This window comes from Solanum pennellii, chromosome 4, assembly GCF_001406875.1.
Source record: "Solanum pennellii chromosome 4, SPENNV200".
Lineage (NCBI taxonomy): Eukaryota > Viridiplantae > Streptophyta > Magnoliopsida > Solanales > Solanaceae > Solanum > Solanum pennellii.
Window position 1 is genome coordinate 76,698,837 of NC_028640.1, and position 18,543 is coordinate 76,717,379.

At 35.3% G+C, this 18,543-nt stretch overlaps 3 protein-coding genes across 5 annotated transcripts in view; 1 reads left to right on the forward strand and 2 right to left on the reverse strand.

Moving 5' to 3' along the window:
- Nucleotides 1-387: 387 nt before the first annotated feature.
- Nucleotides 388-7,492, reverse strand: LOC107015654 (WD repeat-containing protein DWA2). Of its 2 annotated transcripts, none has more exons than XM_027916279.1 (14): nt 7,317-7,492; nt 7,146-7,229; nt 6,950-7,082; nt 6,287-6,398; nt 5,269-5,368; nt 4,411-4,538; nt 3,629-3,698; nt 2,562-2,650; nt 2,305-2,350; nt 1,934-2,007; nt 1,732-1,802; nt 1,600-1,658; nt 1,016-1,073; nt 388-800 (listed from the first exon to the last, which is right to left on the reverse strand). In XM_027916279.1, the coding sequence occupies exons 1-13, from the start codon at nt 7,359-7,361 to the stop codon at nt 1,032-1,034; spliced, it is 1,053 nt and encodes a 350-aa protein (XP_027772080.1). In that variant the 5' UTR covers nt 7,362-7,492; the 3' UTR covers nt 388-800; nt 1,016-1,031. The 2 variants fall into 2 exon arrangements, with proteins under 2 accessions (XP_027772080.1, XP_015071472.1); XM_015215986.2 differs by having other exon boundaries at nt 388-927; nt 7,317-7,491.
- A 950-nt stretch (nt 7,493-8,442) lies between these two features.
- On the forward strand, nt 8,443-12,296 carry LOC107018239. Its single transcript, XM_015218663.2, has 7 exons — nt 8,443-8,729; nt 8,869-8,958; nt 9,197-9,277; nt 9,402-9,533; nt 10,663-10,881; nt 11,195-11,287; nt 11,792-12,296. The coding sequence occupies exons 1-7, from the start codon at nt 8,523-8,525 to the stop codon at nt 11,951-11,953; spliced, it is 984 nt and encodes a 327-aa protein (XP_015074149.1). The 5' UTR covers nt 8,443-8,522; the 3' UTR covers nt 11,954-12,296.
- A 297-nt stretch (nt 12,297-12,593) lies between these two features.
- The window catches only part of LOC107015680 (pentatricopeptide repeat-containing protein At1g76280), a 9,165-nt gene continuing 3,215 nt past the window's right edge, over nt 12,594-18,543 (reverse strand). For both annotated transcript variants that reach the window (XM_015216015.2, XM_015216016.2), the window contains 8 exons: nt 17,920-18,360; nt 17,593-17,688; nt 17,314-17,487; nt 16,543-16,770; nt 14,583-14,726; nt 14,301-14,489; nt 13,578-13,697; nt 12,594-13,454 (listed from right to left, as the gene is read on the reverse strand). In XM_015216015.2, the coding sequence (XP_015071501.1) occupies nt 13,050-13,454; nt 13,578-13,697; nt 14,301-14,489; nt 14,583-14,726; nt 16,543-16,770; nt 17,314-17,487; nt 17,593-17,688; nt 17,920-18,360 (1,797 nt within the window). In that variant the 3' untranslated portion in view covers nt 12,594-13,049. The remainder of the gene's footprint in view (nt 13,455-13,577; nt 13,698-14,300; nt 14,490-14,582; nt 14,727-16,542; nt 16,771-17,313; nt 17,488-17,592; nt 17,689-17,919; nt 18,361-18,543) is intronic.

Consider the following 18,543-nt stretch of genomic DNA (forward strand, 5'->3'; position numbering starts at 1 on the left):
CTGAAATTTGAACACAATGGATAAAGCTGACTCACCACATCATCAACACATGACTACTGACACATTTCATGGTGAAAAACACCTCCACGTGTACATGAAAAAAGATGACTACTTTAAAAATGATTTCTGACCCTGACTTTTGCTGTTGAACTAGGAAACCGAATCACTTTTGACAAGTTGTAGATATGCTATACCGTGTATGTTTTGGATAAGCTTTGGGTCAATTCAATAACTAGTAAGGGGTGACAGATTTCCAATTTGGAATTGATTTTCCAAGGTTGAAAACTTTTATAGCCACATCTTCCCCCCTGCACCTCCCTGTTTTTGCATCATCCATCATACGCATCATAACACAAATCAAATGGTAAACACGTATAAGGCTCTAAGTTTACACCAAATACATAAATGCATACTCAAATCAACTAACTGAAATCACAAAGGCATCGTGTTATTACGGAACATTAACAGAATATATTTTCGCAAAAATAACCCGATTATATCTGTGTGTTCAAGGAAAAGAGATGATTAACACTTTGGCCACAGAATAATAAAAGTCTAGTTTAGTGACAATAACGTTGAGTGGGTCCGCATAATGAGTACCTGGTCGGATGTCCACGGGAGAGAGAATCTAAAAGATGCGAAGATGTGACATCACTCTTTTCTGACGCTCTTAAACGTGCAAAGTTATGACAACCATAAACTATAGTGAATGGAAAATGTAAATGACCATGTGCCATACGTTTAAGAAAATTCAATCTGGAGTGAAGCTGCAGGCTTAGAAGCTTCCGCATGAAAATGAACTGCAAACGTCATACTAGATAAAATTAAAGAGACCTCTTGCAAAATTCTACATTCCACCTCAGCAGCGTTAACTCCATCATGAACACATGGTTCAGTTTCAAGAATACAGATTTGGAGGGGGACATACTGGAGTGATACAAACATTAATAAAAGAGATGAGTAGTGTGGCAAAGGGATAATGAGCTCAAAAGATGGATCAAGAGTTCATACTTACTTCGACTTGTACTGATTTATTTTCTTGGAAGATGAGGCTTGATTGATTCTACAACCACCTGTTAGGAAAAAATGCTACATTAAAACAAAAAAACACGTGGTGCCAATTCTCAACTTAAAATAAGACAACTCTGTTAGACTATTCATCATGTATTAGAAATAATAGCAAATTGCCAAGAATACATGCACACTCATGGGAACATTTTCTATGTTATCCTGAAATTGGCTCAGAACTCCAACACAAGAAAAGACACAGATGCGACCAGAAGGAAAATTAGAATTCACTTTTTTTTTTTTGAGAATGTATTATAACTTCATTTTATATTCCTTAAAGAACCATGATATTAAATAACTGTATTGATTGAACAAGCTAAAGACGGCTATCGAAACTAAGAAAAGATTATTATTTAAATTTTTCTCTCACAATTGTCCAAAAAATACAATAGCATTCGCAGCAACACTTCCTATTGTTTATGCAAACCAAAGCAAGAGTAGTTCAAGATTGCAAAATCTGCTGGTTATTATCCAGAGACATGTGTATTTTTTTCTTGGTTCTTCTGATGAATAACCCATAAGAGGCCTTACCCTTCCATCATATGACAATGATGCAAATATCCATGGCTCTCGGCAGCTCCAAGCAAGTCCTAGAACCAAGATGGACTAATCAAATGTCGCTTAAAAACTCAGCTGATAAGGAAACAGCAAATGTGTACTTACCATACACACTGTCTTCGTAGTCACTATATGAATTAAGCAATGGATCCACTGGCTTATTAGGGGAGTCAAAGCTGAAAATGAACAAACTTTATGAGATACAGTGAGATAAGATACTTTTCGAGTGCTGCTTCTTTTTTTCTCTGTTAGGCTTCTCTTCCTTTTCTTTTTTACAGAGAAAGGGCGGAGGGTTTACGGGAAGGACCTCTCTGGAGTTGGTTCATCACTACTAGGAAGAGAAGCCAGCCACAGATTGACCGCAGAATCAGTTCCAGCACTCTGCCAAAATTTTTGTTTCAGCAGCAAAATATCAATGACCAAGGTAGACAGGCAGCTTGTTTTTAAAACTAAAACTATATGCATAGTAGATAAGACATGGCACATGCTGTCAAGAGATTTCAGTGCGAGTGTCGTTAAAAGAAGCTAAGCATCATATATGTAGAAGTATCAGATAGACTGCTTTTATTTTCTGGGGAAATTCAGCATAGAAAATTGTGGCTCAGTGAGTGTGTGCACAAGTATGTTTTCCAGATACATAGGGTAGACAAACAGATAAAGGAAATGAAGAGAAAGAACCAGAATTAAGTCTTCGTGTTCGGGATTGCACTTGACAGTCCATGTCCTGCGAACAAACATCAACTGCATTTACTCAATAAGGAAATGGTAATCCAGAAAGAAACTTCTAACCCTAAACCCTAACAAAAAAAGTTAGCAGTCATTAAGTTGTGCAGCATAGTGAGACACACATTGAAGGACCAGACAATAATCTTATATCAAAAACTCAACTAATTAAAGAGATGGCAAGCAGCTTCATTATTGCCAGAGAGTATTACCAGTGAGTATGTCCAGGGAGATCAAGGACTGGAAACTTCAGCATTCTAAGATCCCATATATGTATCCCAGATTCATCTTCAGCCGTTACCTGCAGAATTTGAACACATCTTCACTGACACTGAAGGCCTGCTTTCTCCAAGGGAAAAGAAGAAGAAGCCAAGACCAAAAAAATTTTGAACACCTTTTAATCAGACAGTTGAAAATTAAGATGGTAAAGTTATGATAGCAATACCTCCCACAGAGAAAATTAAAAGTACCACTTTCTCCTGTATGTACCTATTTGAATCTTTAAGAAATGGAGAGCCAAAAGTATGCAGAGGTGATAAAACAAGATCCATTAAGCTCAACTAACTATTCATATTTCACTTTGATGTCTTACTGGGTATCTTCTTATTTTCTCTTTAAAGAAACTAAAAGCAGTACTCCAAAAACGAAGAGAAATTCATCAACTGGCTCATTGCTAATCGACAGAAAAAAATTAAAAGGACACAGGATAATCATCTTCATATTTGATTGTGCATGTTAAGGGTAACATACTTCTATTTAGGTAGATGGACATATTAAAAACACAAGTATGGGAACTTTTTCAGAAATAAACAACAAATCGTTGAGCAAAAACCAGAAGTCTAATAGAGAAATAGAGCCACTAAAAACTCAAGGCCACAGCCATACACTTTAGAGGAAGTACTTGACATTCATGTCATGTAATCTGTCTCCATGAAGTGATTGCTAGGAGGAAACAAAAAGTAGAAAGTTGAAGACATTATGCTTTAAAGAAAAAAAAGAATTATCCTTTCCTTCTTGTAGCAAACGAGTATCTCTCCACATTCCATATTGAAATTGAAATGTTAATACAAAGAATCAAAAAGGTGCCTAAGATGGGTCCACATTCAAGTGTCAAACTCCTAACACTGTAATGTTAACATGCATGCATACAGGCAAAAAACAGATATACCTCACAGATTCATACACTTACTCAAACAGATTATTTCATTTGGAAATAGACGACAAATCAAGGGATCAATCATCAATGCAACTTAATAATTTCACAAAGCTATGTACTTACAAGAGTATACTCTCTCTTCACATTGTAATCCAAATTACGGACATGGGGATGATCGATTGAATTTGTTTTCCTGCAGTAGAATTAACCATGATGTAAATTGTGCAAACTAATCATTCAAGTTAATGGATAAAAGCAAAAATAGCTTCATAAAATATTACAAGCCAAGCAAAAGACCAGAATATGTTATCCTGAGAACGATTATACAAGAATCTATTTTAGAGCTAGTATGTGCCCAAACTAAAAAGCTATGTGACTTGAGTGAATCAATATCCAGTACAGGGGTGTAAAAGGGGTATGGGAGTACAGAAATTAGAAGTAAAGTACTTCTTGACCTGTTCTGGGACACAATGTCCAAATTTAGCCTTAAACATTTACCCTTTTTGTTATAAGCATGCACTACATTATCTTTAGGCCCTTGAAACTATTCAGTCTCTTTCTTAATCTATGACAAACTATGATTTAGATCAATAAATTTATAACACATTGTTCATTGACATTGATGGGAGTATGTTCTTTATTGTGTGTGTGTGGAGGGGGGATTCTCTTAGAGATAAAGCCATCTCAGGTACATGAAAATATTCTCTTTTGCCTCCTATTTCAAAATTCAGTATATTTTGTACTTAAGGGACATAACTGTCCATGCCACACTAGCCATTTACCTTCCAAAGTACTTACATTTTTTTTCTTGGATGATATATCTTGACCTTATATAAACAAGTGAACAAAGAATAACATAAACAAATGAAACAGAATATAGTAAATCAATTACCATATTCACTTACTTCATTGTCCGTAGATCCCAAAGTTGGACTGATGATTCACTTGTCAGTGCTAGAGCATTATAATCATGGGGATCCCAGGCGCCCCCAGTTAACGAATGTAGCACACCTGCTGATTCTTGTGATTGTACCTAAATTTTGCAGCAGACCTGAATAAAAATTAGCCCCACGAATCAGAAGTAACAACACTTCTACAACTATGTTTGAGGTTCTCTGGCAGCAAAGAAGGGTGGTATCCCCGAAGATAAGACACATCGAAGCCTAAAAACTGCAGACTACCTTGTATTTCAAACAAGAGTGTGAAGATATGCTAACCAAAAGAATATCATCAAGATAATATTATTTCCAAGCCAGCAAATCTAGATTTTAGCTGAAACAGAAGCACTCTAAGGGATGCAAGTTACAAGTTTATTTCAAAAAATCTACTTTAAGTAATCAAACAGTTCAGTATTTAAAACCTCCAACCATGAGGAGCACCGGTAAACTTTTAGCCATCATATATACCATTTCAAATGATTCATCAGCTTTTATCCTTTACGTGTTAACAAGAGTATTACTATGCCTAACAGTCTAAGTTTAGTTCACAGCACTTTTCAAACTATAAGAAGGTAAACATTCATGCACAACCATAATATAGTGTACTGTGCCTTTGCTTTTCCAAAACAATGATATACATCTTGCTGTAGCATAAAAGAAATGACAGCTCAACAAAGCATGTATGGGTCAAAAAAAATGTAAACTGGAAGACCAAACACGAGCAGCACTTTTCTGAAGTGAAAACTAAAATAAAATCAAGATGAAACATTTTAGTTGGTCATTATATAAGGCCAGAGCTAAGCATAGCCATATTCTGGAATATACCTGTGCATTCTTCTTTGAAGTATCAAAGCTCCAGAGGAAAAGATTCTGTTCATCAATGCTAACCAACTTGTCATGCCTTCCTGTTGGCCACCAAAGTGTGCTGCCCACCATTTACAATATATTTTAGTGTACAAGCAAATATAATAGATAATTATTCGATTTAATATGTAACTCCATAAGGCTCACCAATTATAGAAAAATTAAGGACAAAAGGCATGAGCCTCTAAAGCATGATAAACCATAAGGGAACTATCATAAAATGTTAACTACTTAAAGCATCACAAGCACAAATTAGAAAACCAATTTGTTAGTAATCTATGGCAATTGAATTTTAATTACTTGACCACCATCTCAAAGAACTCAAGGTACTTTAATATTATGCAAAAAATTGATGATGCCGTAGAATTGCTACTTGAGACCAATAACCATTAAATTGGTTCATTTTGGAGAACAAAACAAAAAAGAGAATAAACATGAAACGGAACACAGAAAACAATTATGACTTTGAAGTATTAAGATTTCTCATCTAAAATCAAAGGACTGCATTTTTTGAATATATTTGGAGCACTCCTGAATCATGGCGTTCTGGAGATAATTAGGTTAGCTTTGTCGAAGGGTAGTGTTAGAAATAATATCAGCAATGAATGTAACAGTTGAAGATCATATCATCAACTATTTAGCATAGGAGCTAACGTAGCATTGGGAATTAGAACAATACTTAAGTAGCAAAGGAAATGTTAATAGAAATTTCTTTTTTTCCAAAAATCGGAATTTGCTGCTGGTTGGGTGTGTTACAATATTAAGCATTAGAATTACAAGGTACGCATCCAGTGGAATGATTAAATAACATGCAGAGTTTAGGATGACCAAAATAGAAAAGCAGAGTTTTGTACAACAATGCATCCTGTATTTCTTCCCCTGAGCATTAATATTTATTTTATACTAGAAGCATATAAAATATTTTGAGCTCCGGGGCTATGGTAAGCAGTTCGAGTTTACCATATCAAAAAAGACTAACCACTTTATCTTCGAATTATGAGCATCAAGAGATGCAATCCTCTCTAGTTGTGGAGAATTTGATTGGCCATACAACTCAGGGATCTGCCATATTGCTGCCCCATATGTTTCACCTACAAATGAATAGAGCATCATCATAGAACCTAGTTCCATCATAAACATCAAATCAGTAACACCAACCACACTACCGTTCTAACTTCTCGTGAACTTCACGTAAGGCAATTAAAATGCCTTTACTTCCTTGGGTTTTTGCTTAAACAGACAAGAGAAGGTCATAATTGAACTTATGATCTGATTAAAAGAACACTATAAAATCAAAAGAACTAAACTATTCTTGAAACACCAATGAATACTATTTCTATCAAAAATATCAAAACACCAGAACCATGACATTGCGACTATATGAATCCTTTGCATCCATTCCACACTATGGACAACATTAACTTCTAAAACAATGAATGTATAATTTCCTCATGATCAAGCTCAAAGAGAACTATCACTCTGTCATGTGCAGATACTAAATTCCACCTATATAATCCAACACATCTAAGAATTCAACAAAAGAAACAACATATTATGTGCATTCGGATCAACTCACTCTAATCCTACAAAAATGAGACAGCAAACTAAGAAGACTTATTAGTCAAATAAACCATAAACTTACCGGAAGAAAAAACAGTAGAGAAAATCCGTTGATCGAAGGGGCACGACGCAAGGTCCCAGATCTCATTAGGATGAGAAAAAAGACCTTCGCATAGCAATTCAGTACCAGCTGAAGAAATCCGGATCAAATGTACCTGTAAAATGCCGCATTACTAGGAAATTCACGATAAATTACGGAGCTGAAAGTAATGGAGTACCTCATTTTCTTCTTTTAGGCTGAGAGTTCCGGTTAGGAAACTGGTGTGATCCGTATCAGCTTTCACATCGGCGATACATCGTGCCTGAACAGAAACACGAACTAAATCAGTCATCATTTAGGGTTTAAGCGAAAAAAATATGAAAATTGTGAAAAAAAGTTTCCGATTAACCTGATATTTGAGGCCATAACCGATTCCATTTGATCCTCCTTGCATTGAATCGCAGCTTAGAGAGCTTTTTTGCAGATCTTAAAGTGTTGTTGATATTTTGCAACTTTTCAACTGCAGCTCTAATACACTCCCGGCAACTTCACATAATACTTGTGTCTTTTTGGAAATGTATTCTATTTTAGAGTTTAGATTTTTATTTTTAATTCTATTTGTTTAATTTCCATTTCCTATTGCTTCACATCTCTGTTTTTTCGAATTTTTGTTACTCATTTTTATTATTGAAAAGATATATGTTTATAAGTTTATATTTATTTTATAAAAGATATTTGAATTAACTATATGTTCAAAATATACTTGAGAACTAATTATATGTTACTCATCCTCTCTTAAAATATACTCTTATAGGATTTCAATTGTGTAATATTTCACCTAATTTTTCTATTCAAAGATGAAAGAAGCAAAAAATAATTGTTTCTTTCCTACTCAAAAGTATAATCTATAGCTAAAATACCTTAAATTCACACAAAGAAACAATCAAAATATATAGTATCATTCAAGAAACTTAGCCAAAAAAATTGATAGACACTACAAATAGGGATTTAGGCTAAAAAATTATAGATCAAACCATTTATTTTTTAAGAATATATTTTTCTTCGTAACAAACACATAAGAATAGTTTAGTTGGTATTTGGTAAGATAAAAATAATAATCCTAAGATATTCTATAATATTATTTTTTTGGTAGATTAATTATCACATATAAAATATATAAAAAAATTACATGAGATATCTTCAGAATTCTGATATCCTTGCTAATCCGACTATGTGTACTAAATGAACCCTTAGAAGAAGCGTCGTTTGATACATGGGATAATGACAATAATCCGACAATGAACTTAAGATTGTCATCCCGCATACCAAACGACTCTTAGAATAACTTGGACCACCTCTCGAAATTTTCCAGAGGATAAAAGCCCAATGTATCACATTTCTAGTGGACCTGATTATTGGGCCAAGAACATATAAGAAGCCTACCTGGAAGACCCGAAAGGCCCAGAATCATCACTCACTAACTCACAGGGACGCTTCCATTCATTTCTCCTTCCAATAAGCTTTTCGTGTGTTATCGTTAATGGAGATAATAGGGTTTTAGCGAGGAAGAGAAACAAAATTCACGTAAAACAATCCAAAAGAAACACAATTGATAATGTCCTCGCTGACGTTGAAACCAACGTTTCTGTTACAGGCATATGGTTCTTCGTCTTCGTCGTCTGCCGGAAGTCGACGGCTTTGTTCTCTGATTAGCTTCCAGAAGAAAACATTTCGCAAACAAAAATTCACTTTGAGAGCTCAATCCCTCGATTCACCGCAAAATAACAACGAAAACGATACCAAACCTCCAAATGGCTCTATGGTACTCAGTTTTTTTTCAGTGTTTGTATTGTTGTATTCATCTACCGTTTATATAAAATTTTGAAATGCTAGTTCAATATTGTGACTTAAGTGTTGGAGAGCAGGTAGAAAGATTTCAATTTTAGTAAATGTTATTGCAGCACAAAAGCAGAAGGGAAATTCTACTGGAGTATGTGCAAAATGTACAACCGGAATTCATGGAGTTGTTTGTGAAAAAAGCACCACAACAGGTATTAGCAATAAAAGTTTCGTACTTTGAAATGTTTGTGCTTATTTGGTTGATAAAACAGACATAATTGGCGCAAATAGAGTGGAATGGTTATAGAGGAACTTGACTAATTTGAGATTGAGGCATAGTTTCTTTTTGTTGTTTAGTGCATGTAACCGAAACAGCTTAGACAACTTGAAATTCCTTTGAAATTCAAGGTACTAATGTAAACATATCCTGATCATTGATACATGTGCTAGGTAGTTGAGGCAATGCGCCAAACAGTGACAAACATGATTGGAACATTACCTCCACAATTTTTCGCCATTACTGTAACCACGGTAAGTGGCTATGATCTCAATGCTTGCAAGCTGTGATATATGAGATGAGACATTCTTTGACTAAGGATGTATATGTCATCTCTGGAGCTGATGATGATTTTGGGTGATGTTGACTTTTACTTAGGTCGCTGAAAATCTTGCTCAGCTTATGTATAGTGTCTTGATGACTGGATATATGTTTAGGAATGCTCAATTTCGGTTAGAACTGCAACAAAGTCTGGAACAGGCTGCCCTTCCTGAAGCACAGGAAGAAAAGGTAAGTTCTCTCTAGTGTGTGCTATTTCCAACTAATTGATTTTGTTGTCATTTCCTGGGACTGGATGAATTACTCTTTTTATGCCAATTAATGTAGCATTTTCAGTTTAGATAAATATCTTCAGCCTGTCTTGGTTGTTTTGTTGTTGCTCATGCCTTTTCATCGAGTAGAAACTTCTTAGCATCACTTGGAAGATAAAAGACATTTAACACTAAATACTAAAAAGACAAAACAGGAAAATGAAAGTTTAAAGACATTTCTCTCTACAGATCATCCATTGTCTTATTTTAGGTAGGCAACTTGCTGTGCTAATGCAAGAGATGGAAGGCAAAATGATATCAATCTGTTCGTAAAGCTATTTCTGATTTCTCTTACTTTTCCATATAAGTTTTGGAATAGGAAATTTCTTTTGAGTTTAAAGATCACAATTTCACTAATAGAATTGTGATTGAATTACAGGGAAAAGGTTGTATTAGCTTTTTAGCTTTCAAACCTATTCATAAGAGGCTTTCAGTTTGTCCCTGCATCTATGTTTTGCTTATTTATTGTATTTACCTCTTTTTTTCCAGTATGCTGATGAAAGATAGATTGTTACATTCCTTATTCCTTTTTTATTTTGTTCTAAACTCAAGCCAATCAAGTCAAGAATAACTTTTTGGGTATTGAATATGTTTTAGAATCGACTTTCACTCTTCACATGTCCTTTAACCAGGCTTCCTTTCAGTCTTTCACCTAATTTTCGGGACCGTTAAATCCTTGAGAGTGGTTGCTACTTGCAGAGGTTCTCAAAACAAATGCTGTTGAAGCTATAGTTCCTGGGAATTATTATATCATACTATCGACTTGATGTTCTCAATGAGATCATGGTCTTACTGGTGATTTTACATTCATGACTTCTTACAACTGCTATCATGTTGTCTCAAGTATCCATTGCACAAATGCCCTTCTTTTAAAAATACAATAATACTGCTTTCTTTCTTTCCCTCTTTTTAGTTTTGGTTCATCTGAAGATACGTACCGTTTGCTTGATATGTGAAGTTCATTCTGCCATTGTTAAAGCTTCTACTTGAATCCCTTCTCACAAAGTTAATATTTCTGAGGAGTAACTATCACTCTTTTGACTGTTCAGGATTCACCAGATTATGCATCTGGTACCCAGAAAAAGGTGACTGGAGAAGTCATAAGGTGGAATAATGTTACAGGTCCTGAAAAAATAGACGCGTTGAAGTATATCGAGTTACTTGAAGCAGAAGTGGAGGAATTGAATCGTCAAATGGAAAGGAAATCTGGTAATGGTTATAATGAGCTGTTGGAATATCTAAAGACTCTTGAGCCTCAAAATATCAAGGTTAGCATGCTTGCTGCTTGAATTGGGGGAGGGTATTTGAACATTCTAAGATGGTTTAATGTAGGTGGGAGGGTATTTGTACATTCCAGGATGCTTTAGCGTAAGTAGTTATTGCTTAAATGGTGTTTCTTTTTGTATTGGTTATTCTGATTTTACATGACCACTATAGATGATGAATACCTATTTCACAAATCTTGAACTGCATGGATAGACAAGATATGACCTAGTAATTGAGTGTGTACTTATTTATATAAAATTGTTAATTCTTAATGGAGAAGGTTATTCATTTTTATTCTACTCTGAGATTTTGCAGGAACTAACCAGTACAGCTGGAGAAGATGTTGTGCTCGCCATGAATTCTTTCATTAAGCGTCTCTTAGCTGTTTCAGATCCTAGTCAAATGAAGGTATAACATTTTTATTGGAACTTATTTAATGGTGTATGTATTTGTGATACTGCTTCTTTCACTTCTATAAAAGAAATATCAGTTGCACTGGTCACGTCATGATTCATTTCTGCTAAGTTTCTAAAATCATTCCAGGCAGGCATGGCTTGTGTACATGTAAAGGATGTTGAAATATCACTTATAAAACAAAAGTATTTAGTTTTCACTTCAATCAATATGATTAACTTGTGTGTCCTTAGATCTTCTAGTATGAAGGGTGTGTTCAAAACTTCTCTCTCCATGTGCCTATTTTGACCAATTAGTTATCAACTATTGAGACTTATAAATCATGGGATCCTACAAAGAAGTGTCAAAATCTAATTAACAAAGATTCTCTTTTAAGACTTTAACGTATTAAATATGTCTCTAATAATAAGATAGCAAAGCCTGCAAAACCTAAGTATATGCAAATGTAGACATAACAGTTTGTTGTATGCTCATCTTTTTCTTTGATATGGAATGCAGACTAGTGTAACAGAGACAAGTGCACCAGAACTTGCCAAACTGCTTTATTGGCTCATGGTGGTTGGTTATAGCATCCGGAATATTGAAGTCCGCTTTGATATGGAACGGGTACTAGGCACTTCTCCAAAGCTCGCTGAGCTGCCTCCTGGTGAAAATATTTAGGCACCTCTGGAAAGTGTCTATCTATAGCAAGCATAAAAACGTTGAAGCAACATACATTTTTCATGAGCTTTACAATGGTCAGTAGTAAAATTTTATCAAGCTTGTACGACTATCTGGGAGGACAACAGTGGAAATTGGTTTTAGTGCATTTTCTTCACTCACTCCCAGCCCCGCTCCCCCTATTATTCTCAGTTTGGGAGCATCATTAAGAGGCTCATACAAAGGAACTGTACTATAAATTGATGCACAATGTAACTTATGTGAGTTAATCTGATTCCTTGCCCTCTAAAATGTACCTCTCTGTTTATGGGAATGAGAAATTTTGTGGCTTAGATCTCCAATATTATTTCACATTTCAGATTTGATTTAGTTTTCAACTTGTGATCAAAATGCATTTGGGCCTTTTTCCTGTGCAAGTTTGAATACAAAACAACACGAAATTGAAAAGCGGGATCTTGTGTCACCCTTCAACTTGGTAAAATGTTAATTGTAGGAGACATTTAAATCAATTATGAAGGGTATGTTAGACAAGAGTCTCTAGCTTGTAGGAGTAACTAGTAAGTATGTCGTTGTTCGCACACTTTGAATTACACCCTTATATCCTCTTTGAGTAACTAATTCATATGAGCAAGTGTGGAACTAACAAATAATTAATGCCTACAGAGTAGCAAACATTTTGGCATAAAAAGACTAATCATTTTTTGGCAAGCAACTACAATGAGGTAATTATTGGCTGTTGAACAATAATTTACACTACCTGTTGGTACAACAAAATGAATGGATCAGTCAGATCCTACTAACACTAGATTATTTTGCAATCAGAATTTTCTCAACATTTTTTCTGCTGAAACCTTAGCTGCTATTGCTGTACAATCAGAAAGGCATAATCTGCAACATTGCCAGGATTTCATACTTGGAAAGATTCTGACTTGACTACTTATGACACACCTGGTATTGAACTGAGGACCATATCCTTCCTCATTAACCCATTCCGGTCATTAATATATCACGAGTTAGCGTATCAGAACTGAGAATTGACATACCAGGTGATATGCAAGATCAAAAGAGTCCACAGACCTGTGGAAACATGAAACCTTCATAGAAGACCGTTTGTTGAAGCAAGATTACTTGAAAGTCTCCTGGCCCATTGACTGTCTGAAGGTGACCAAGATACTGGATATCCAAGTATGGCGCACCATCTTAATTGCAGTAAGGCAACAGTAAGATATTCTTTCGAGTCTTTAAAAGTCTTAAGAATCTGGGGCTCATCTTCCGAGTCTTCACCAAGAATTAGATTTTCAAGTTCAGTCCGTTTTTCATCTGTATCTTTCTCAACCTCAACAATCATTCGCACACTCAAAACTTGCAAAGCTTCCATGGCAGTGTTATAGAATCCATGGTCTACATATGCAGTGAAAACATGACTGCATGTTGATGGATCTGGGAGAACCCCTTGGAGGTGCATGTGCTCAACAATGAGTTCGATGACATCTATTCTTCCCTGGAAACACAATTTCATGACCTAGTTAGAAAGAGCACTGATCTCTTCAAGCGTTAAAAGGTAATGAATACCATCTGTACTTTTCATTTAACTTGAGAAGTGGATGAATTATTTGTTAATTACCTTCTCAGCTGCCACTTGAAAAATGGTGTTATATAGAAGTACATCAAGCTGGATCCCTTCTAAAATTCCTTGATTCAACAATTCTAATGCTCCATCGAAGTCCTCAGATCTCAACAATATCTACAGCAGAAGAGATTTCAGTTTCAGTTGGAATATATGTGGGTACCATTTGCATATCTATATAGTCACAGCGGAAGGGGGAGGGGGGATGGATAAATTGGTGAACAATAACTATGCTTCCATGAAATTAGGATAAGCCATCTACAGTTCTTGTAGTACATTCACCTGAAGAAAGACAACACTTTTTATTCACCAAAAGTTGAAATCCAAGGTACCACTAAAGGCAATATAAGTGATACTTGTGGCAAGGCATTCTGTCCCAACCAATGACAATTATTTTCATCCAAAGAAAGCCCCTTCCAGCTCAATGAAGTATCATCCAAACCCAACTGTTGCAGCACAACTAGTTATGGACTTGTGGTGATTTTGGGTTTCAAGGTTTACTAAATCATTTGACTGATTTTCTTGGCAAAGTTTCTAAAATAGTTAAAAGTTAGCAGAATAAGTGATAGAAAACACATACTGTCAACTTCATGAAAAGCCCTTTTAACAAAATAAAGAAGGCTTGGTTAGGCTTAAGTTTGTGCAAGTTTACTTTTTATTTTTCTAATGATCCAGCTTCCACAGATTAGTGAGAATAGCTTAACAAGGCTAAACTAATACCTTTAACAGACCAGTTAAAGTCACTGCTTGAGGGTTGAAACCAGTGCGGAACATCATAGAGATCAGGGCAAGTGCAGATCTGAAACATCCAACAATGCTACAGCCGTCAATCATGATGTTATATGTTGCAGCATCAGGTGTAACTCCAGAAGACACCATTGATTTGAATATCTGTGTTGCCACTTGACTCTGAAAAGAAAAAAATAGAATTAGTCAGCAGATGAAAAATAACCAATATAACTATAAAATGGATTTAATACACTAGAACCCTAGGTTGATTACCTCTTTAGCCTCAACAAGGGAGTGTAAAACTGTATTATAGACAGGTGTTATCATATAGGTGTCATAACGAGAAAACCGATTCTCTGCAGCACGTAAATATTGAATCAGCTCCTTTACCATCCCTTCTGTTCCAAGCGCTTTCAACTGGAAAATATAGAAGAGTAAAAGACATGGATATTATACTGAAGCATTGCATCAATATTATAACTGGCCCTTAAGGCCTCTTAAATATTGGGGCACAAAATTGTAGAGAATCTGCAGTAGAAAAAAAAATTGCAACTTAAGGAGCTATTGATAAAACAATTCAGGATTTTAACTGAATTCAGACATTAGATGTATTGATAAGGGAAAGAGAAACTACTTCAAACATTAAGTGGCACTTAAAATGCTTTACAAATCTTAAGTGAGAAGACCTTGACTGATTACTGAATCTGAAAATGGTGAAATATTAAGATGTTACATCACATGTTTCAATAAATGATAAACTAATATCTAAATGGTGGAAAGTCGGATAGCCTACTGGTAAGGGTCTTCCATCTTAACCATGAGGTTGAGGGGTTCCTAGTCACCAAGGGAGCAAAGTGTGAAAAAAACACTGTTGGTCTCCTGTGTAGATGGATTTGGAGGAGGGTGAGGCTTACCATATCGAAAAGATATTTAAACACAAACATGTACAATATTTGACAATAGTATGAAATTTTTTAATAAAAACTTAACAAAAAACTAGTAGAGAAATGCTTTTATGAAATGCACATAAAATAAAAATAAAAAGCTATTAGCATAGTAGACATTAGCTTGAATAAACTATTACATCTCCAATATTTTTAGTTCGGTGACTCAGACCATACTAAATTTAGTCATCAGACAACATTTGTTTTAGCAAAGTGACCCAAAGTGTACCTTTCCTTGCAAGTTATTTAGCTAATGCCAATTCAAAGGGTGCACATAACAGCAACCAGGAGTAGTTGCTCCTGTCCAATATGCAATCTGTAAGGATATATACTCCCTCTGTCCACTTTTAGTTGTCATGGTTTCCTTTTTTAGAGTCAAACTATAAAAATTTTAACTAACATTTTACGATGTATTTTTTCATTATATTGATATGCAAAAAATTGCAATTTATAGTACTTTTCGTATAGTTTTTGAATATCTAAATTTTTTGTTAAAATATCGAATTAATATAATCTAATTTAACTTTGAAAATCAGTCAAATTGACTTTCGAAAAACGCAACATGACAAATAAAAGTTGACGGAGCTAGTACATCCAAAGCGTGGTTCATGATGGAGGCAGAAGTTCATTTTTCTCTCATTGCTTCCTCAATAGATAGCCTCCAGCAATAAGAATCATGAAGCATGCATAAATAAGACTACAACATTCAACACTTCCGTTCAACATTTCCAGAGAGATAAGTCATGAAACTACTTACAGCATTCAACACTTCCAGACAGGTGAACCAAGAAACGACTTGTTTGATATACCAGGAATACTTTTTAAGTCATATGGAGTGAAGTTTACAAGTATGCTGTGGATAATTTTGATACACACAGAGAAATATCTGCTAGTGTCCTCATGTTAATAGAGGCAATGTCGAGTTGCAGCCTGTTAATGAACTTGGGAATCACAAAGCTAGGATGAACACATAAATTTATGCACCATCACCAAAAATAATAACATTCATTAGTACCTCTTTTAATCATCGTAAAGATTTCACCATCAAAGTTAACTAAAAGACTCTTAAATGACCATCTTTCTAAAGACATTAGTATCTCTTTTAATCATCGTAAAGATTTCACCATCAAAGTTAACTAAAAGACTCTTAATGACAATCTCTCTAAAGACATCACACATTCAATTAGTGGTGCAGATATTGGGTTGATCATCATCTCTACTTGCTTAGGAAGTAAAATAGTACTCAAATAAATCGATATCTAAATTTGTCTTAGTTGAGAAGTCATTACCACATTCCTCAACGACAGATGACTGTGCTGAATGCCATTCCTCATCATGTCCATTTCTATAGCATTTATCCTTTTAGCAACATCCACTTGTGACAGCATGTTGCCCTCTTCATAAGGTGCATTTACATTACCAAACAGTGAGAATAGCAACTCATATGTCCTGATATTTGGCTGAAGATTCAACCTTTTCATCTTAGCCAATATCTGGACTGCTCGTTCGGGCCGATCCTACAATATTAATATGTACAAGAATCACAAACTGGACATATCAGTATAATACGATTGACAAGATGTGCAATTCTATCGAAAGACGCTGAAAAAACAACGATGCTGAATATTGCTGCAGAAGTTAAATGATCATAAAGCAATATATCTTGGCCTAGTTACAACAAGAGAGTGTTCTCCATATTTAAATCCTAAAATGATTAAGTCAGAGGGTAGTTGCAACTTTTTAGCTTGACGCGTAAAACTCTTTTGATGAGAGCTAGCTCAAAATCCTCATATTCCTTACAACATCTCATGAGAGAGCAAAATAGACGGTGGTAATATCAAGATCTAAAGAAGCAAGAATATGCTTAGAAGGATAGTTTTGACTTGCAAGAAAAAAGAAAAGTCTGGACGAGCTGATTGGCTTATTGAACCATCCAGGAACCTACATAACTCAGTCAAACCCTTGCCAGTTCTTATTGTACTGATCTAAGTATGGGACCAGTGATGATCAGATGTTTTCAAATATATTGTTTCTTTTGAAATAATTATATACTGTCTTACCAGAACATCACATGCTTCAAGAAAAGCATTATAAGGACGAGGATTATGGATTTTGGACATCTCAGCCAAGAAAGCCTCTGCTAGATTGAGTTCCAACTCTCTGCTGCACATGACTGCTAAAACAGCAAGAGTTGAATCATGAGGCTTAATATTTTTCTCTTTCATAACCTTTAGCTGCAAAATTAGACAAATTACATAATGTGAAAATGAGAAAACCAAAAGCAAGTACTACTCTTGGAAGAAAAAAAAGAAGATCCCATGAAACTAAGAATATATTACCACTTCCACTCCATCACTAAAGCCTCTTGTGGTAGCAATTGCCCTAATGAAGCCATCATATGTACTCCCTGATGGTTGCAAACCAAGAGTTTGCATCTAAGGAAAAGAGATAGCTTAGTGAAAATCAGACAGGAAATTACTTTGTGAAATTGAGACAATTTTTTTTTTGAGAAAGAAAGTTGAGACAATTGCTAGTGGCTTATTTTTGCGTTAAACAATGATATGTGCCTAGTCATATGGACCTAAGGACTATCCTTCCGATCCTGCATAAATTTTCTAACATTAGACAGATGGGGACATCATAGCAACTGGATATTGTAGCAATACCTGTAACATCAACTGTTCAGCCAAATCACAATTTTGAACTTGTGCACAAGCATGCATAACATCATTGAAGGACCACCTCAAAAGCTTCACAACAGATGCACTTAATGTTTTTCTGCCAAGACTTTGTCTTTCCATATCAAAATTGCTGCTACCCGCGGTGTCGACAGATACATCGATGAAACTCCAATTGCCAGAGGAAGGTGCTGGAATATCCAATCTTAAATCACAAAACCTCCCCTCAGCAGTTCTACTAATGTAAGAGTTTTCCGTAAAAGCCAATCTCACCATGTGCTGTAAGGCTGTGTGGGCTGAATTCAGATCTCTCAGCTCCGTGAAGGACCATATAAACTTCCTCAGAGATAGAAGGCTGAGACTGTAAAATTTACTACATTCCTTCCAGATTTCATGGACAGCAGACAGGTTTTGCTGCAAAACTGCAAGCTGAAACAATGAGCTTAGAATAGCAGTTAGCCAGACAAAACATTAAACTGCTGTCTTCAGAACTATATTAAACATTTGAAAACATATTTAGCACAAAATGGAACAGAAATAATTGATTGAATGGTGCGTACTAGCTAATTTGGTCAGGAATGAAGAGAAAAGAAGGGGAGGGGGGGGGGGGGG

Excerpts from the sequence above, each read along its gene's own strand:
- LOC107015654 (XM_027916279.1), bottom strand. The coding sequence starts at position 7,361 with ATGCAAGGAGGATCAAATGGAATCGGTTATGGCCTCAAATATCAG. Across the intron at positions 2,008-2,304 it reads AACACGAAGACTTAATTCTG|AGTGCTGGAACTGATTCTGC; the intron begins GTTCTTTCTCTT and ends AAATTTTGGCAG. Across the intron at positions 1,659-1,731 it reads CTACGAAGACAGTGTGTATG|GACTTGCTTGGAGCTGCCGA; the intron begins GTAAGTACACAT and ends TCTTGGTTCTAG.
- LOC107018239 (XM_015218663.2), top strand. The coding sequence starts at position 8,523 with ATGTCCTCGCTGACGTTGAAACCAACGTTTCTGTTACAGGCATATGGT. Across the intron at positions 8,730-8,868 it reads AACCTCCAAATGGCTCTATG|CACAAAAGCAGAAGGGAAAT; the intron begins GTACTCAGTTTT and ends ATGTTATTGCAG. Across the intron at positions 9,278-9,401 it reads TCGCCATTACTGTAACCACG|GTCGCTGAAAATCTTGCTCA; the intron begins GTAAGTGGCTAT and ends ACTTTTACTTAG.